This window comes from Coturnix japonica, chromosome 27 (assembly GCF_001577835.2).
Source record: "Coturnix japonica isolate 7356 chromosome 27, Coturnix japonica 2.1, whole genome shotgun sequence".
Taxonomy (NCBI): Eukaryota; Metazoa; Chordata; class Aves; order Galliformes; family Phasianidae; genus Coturnix; species Coturnix japonica.
The window spans coordinates 3583016-3586370 of record NC_029542.1 but is presented as its reverse complement, the minus strand read 5'-3'; the positions used below and the strand labels follow the sequence as shown (position 1 = coordinate 3586370).

Here is a 3355-nt window from a genome sequence, read left to right as displayed (position 1 = left end):
CCACCCTCGTGGGCCGCCCCACGCGCTCCGTCCCATCAACGGCCCCACTGTTACCGCCGCCCCACATCCCACACCTGCACCCCGGGGCTCGCCCCATAGCGGCTGTTCCCTCCCGGCCCTCGGGGTTCAGGGCAGGTGCTGAGCACGGAGCTCCGGAACGATGGATGGGAACCGCCGGAGGCTTCGGGACCGCGGGGCAACGGCACCGCCCCGGTGGGAGAACAGCCGGTACCGGGCTCTGCCCCATAACCCACCCCCCGGCAGTGCCGGATCGCTGCCCCCCATCACCGCCAGCCTTTGGTTTGGGCCACTTTATGGTGACTCATACGTCGGGTTTCCACCCCTCTCCTCCTCCCCCCCCATCCTCCGGCTCACATTTTCCCTTTGCTCAGCCCTTCCGACCCCACATCCAGCATCCAAATGGGACGGGCACGGCACCAAACGCTCCTTTAGACCCCAAAGCAGCGACCCCCACAGCCCCCCCCTGCCCAGAGAGTCAATTAAAGAGACTTAATGAACTCATAGGGACCAGCACCCATAGGAAAGGAGCAGAGGGAGCCGGGCGGGTTGGTTGTGGCCGCCGCAGGCAGAGGGGTCGATAGTTTCCAACTTGAGTGCTTAAAATAGGTCATCTATCTATCTCCACTCCTTTAAAACCAGGTCTTGCCTCCTGCCAAAGACGAACTTGGTTTATTAATGGGACGGCACCGGCTCGAAACCTAATCTTGTTTGCTTGGTTGTTTTCCTTCTTTCTTTCCACCCCCCCCCCCTTGCAATAAGAAAGCAGCTCCACATCACACACCCTTGACTCCATCCCCACTCCATGCTCAGAGCCACACGCTGCCCCATAGCCACGCTCTATGGGGCCACACCATACACCCCCCCATGCAGAACCCCAAATGCTCATCCATCCTCAGCCTTCCCATTGCATTCAGTGCTGCAAACAACACCATCAGCCCTTTGGGGACACCCCAAGCCATTCAGGTGTCACCCTATGGCTCCAGGTTACACCCTATAGGGATGGGGGGGACCCAGGGATGGATGGGGGGGGACCCAGGACCCCATTGCATCCAGTGCCTCGCCCCGACCTCGCTGCCAGGTTTGGTGCTTGCCAGGCAGCGTGGCAGCCCCGAGCACACGCTTTTCCTGTCTTTCAAGTTCAGGGTTCAGAAAGAAAGAAAGAAAGGAGGAGCTGGAGGGGGGGGGGGGGAGAGAAAAATACCAGCAAGGGTGAAGAAACCAACAGGGTTTGTAAATGGGGAGGGAGGGAGCAGCTCTGCTGGGCCAACGCTATGGAAGGGATCAAGGGGGGGGGAAAGCAAAGCAGGTCCTGTGCCCCTTCCTGCCCCCCCCCCAAAGGTCCCCAACCACATCAGGGAGGGCAAGAGTTGAGTAACTCACACTGAACGTGCCCCACATCCCCCATGTCACTGTGCCCCATTGCTGCCCCCCAGGAGGGCACAGTTTCCACCCCCAAAAGGCTGCAGGAGGAGACATCCCAACACCCATGAGATCCCAACACCCCCCAAATCCCAACCCCACAGACTCAGCGCCGTGGAATCCAAAGGGAAACCGCGATTCACGCCCAGGCGCTGCGAGGCTGAGCAGCTCTGCTCGTTTCGGAGACGTTTCACACGGCAATTCATCCTCCGAGGGCGGCGATTTCCCCATTGCGGGGCCGGGGACGCCGAATCCCGACACCCAGGAAGGGAAGGATGGAACCGAACGCAGCTCTGGGTCGGGACGTGCGGTCTCAGTCTCTGCTGTGCCAATGGACCAGCGCTGCCGACCCCCGCCCGGTCTCTATCTCCCCCCCACACACACACGGCGGTGCCCCCATCCTTGTCCCCACCCCACGGCGCTGTGCACGGAGCCGACCCTCCCGTCCCCACCCGCAGAGCGTTGGAAGGGCGCGGGGGGGCGATGCTGTGCCCCTCTCCCAGCCCCTCCGACGGACGGACCCGGTGCCACGGTACCACGGTACCACGGTCCGGCCCAGCCGTGAGCCCACGGGGTCAGCATCGCCGCCCAGACCCCCTCCCCCACCGGCTGATGCCCCCCTTTCCCCCCCCCCCCCAGCACCATCTCGGGGCTCACCGCGGGCGGTGGGATCCCGACCAGGCAGAATGCGATGCCATTCATCGGGCTGCGGGGCCCGGTGCTGCTCGGCCCGGTTCCACACGGCTCGGTTCTGCTCGGGTTGGGCCGGGCACGGCCCCGGTTACTGCTCCGCCTCCTCCGGGTGCCGGCGGCGGGAGGGGGCGGGAGGGGCGGACACGGTTCAGCCCTCCCCGGCGGCACAACGCAGCTCGGTTCGGTATAACGAGGTTTAGACGGTACCGGAATGGGACACCCGGATCGGAACCGGCAACAGAACGAGAATAGCTGGGGGGGGGGGAGAGATACCTAGAGATGGGGGTCAGCAGGGGACAGCAGGAGGGAAGATGGGGACGGACGGACAGGGGGATGTTGGGGGGGGATATAGGGATGAGAAGGGGACAGACGGACAGGAAGAGCCAGGACAGAGGGACAGGGCTGACACATGGGGACGGAAACAGCGGGTGGGGGCCACGGAGGGACAAAGGGTGACGCAGAGCTATAGGGAAAGGAAATAGGGAGGCTGGGAAACGATGGGGCGGACAGACGGACAGACAGACAGACAGACAGGGCCTGGTGGGGGCTCAGAGCACGAGGAGAGCGGCCATTCACAGCTCATTGAGCTCCGCATCTCACCTCGGGTTGCTGATGTGAATGAGCTGCCCTGAACCCAGCGACACCGGAATGGCCCTTTTGGGGTGGGGGGTTGGGGGGACACATGAAATAATTCCTCCCCCATGGAGGAGGGAAGCAGAGCAGCTCCTGTGTCCTCATCACCCCACACGATAGGAATGCATGGGGTGGGGAGGGCAGCAATTAAGGGCTGCTCTCTGTGCCACCCCCAGCATCCCCCTCCCCTTCCCCAGCACATGACACCAACAGAACTGCCATAGAGAGAAACCAAAGCAGCACTGCTAAAACTGACGGCCATAGAGCCCTGTGATGGAGGGGGGGGGGGCACCCCCCGACCCCATTGCAGCCATCCCATAGGAAGCAATGGGATCAGCCCCCACCCCCCCACACTCACACCACCCATCTCGGGGGTCCTCTGCTTTATCCCCCCCCACATTGGCACTCAGGGCAGAGAAGCAACAAGCAGGGGGGGGGTCCTGGCCCATATTCCCCATGTGGGTCTCCAAGCACAAGGGTGGCACCGCACACCCAGCCGTGCCCCCCCCATCCCCCCCACCCCTCTTTGTCTCTCCCGGCCCCACCCTGGCACCGTGAAGAGGAGGGGGTGGCAGCCCCCATCTATAGA

At 63.3% G+C, this 3355-nt stretch overlaps 1 protein-coding gene across 3 annotated transcripts in view; it reads right to left on the bottom strand.

Annotated features, from left to right (window-relative positions):
• ARHGAP23 (Rho GTPase activating protein 23) overlaps window positions 1–3355 on the bottom strand; it is a 23436-nt gene that overhangs the window by 17795 nt on the left and 2286 nt on the right. Inside the window, exon 1 of one of the 3 annotated variants that reach the window (XM_015885882.1) lies at window positions 2734–2886. The exons of 1 other annotated variant lie outside the window; for it this stretch is intronic. In XM_015885882.1, the coding sequence (XP_015741368.1) occupies window positions 2734–2871 (138 nt within the window). In that variant the 5' untranslated portion in view covers window positions 2872–2886. Of the gene's footprint in view, window positions 1–2097; window positions 2703–2733; window positions 2887–3355 lie in introns of those variants that run through there. One more of the 3 variants, XM_015885883.2, reaches the window with a different exon arrangement.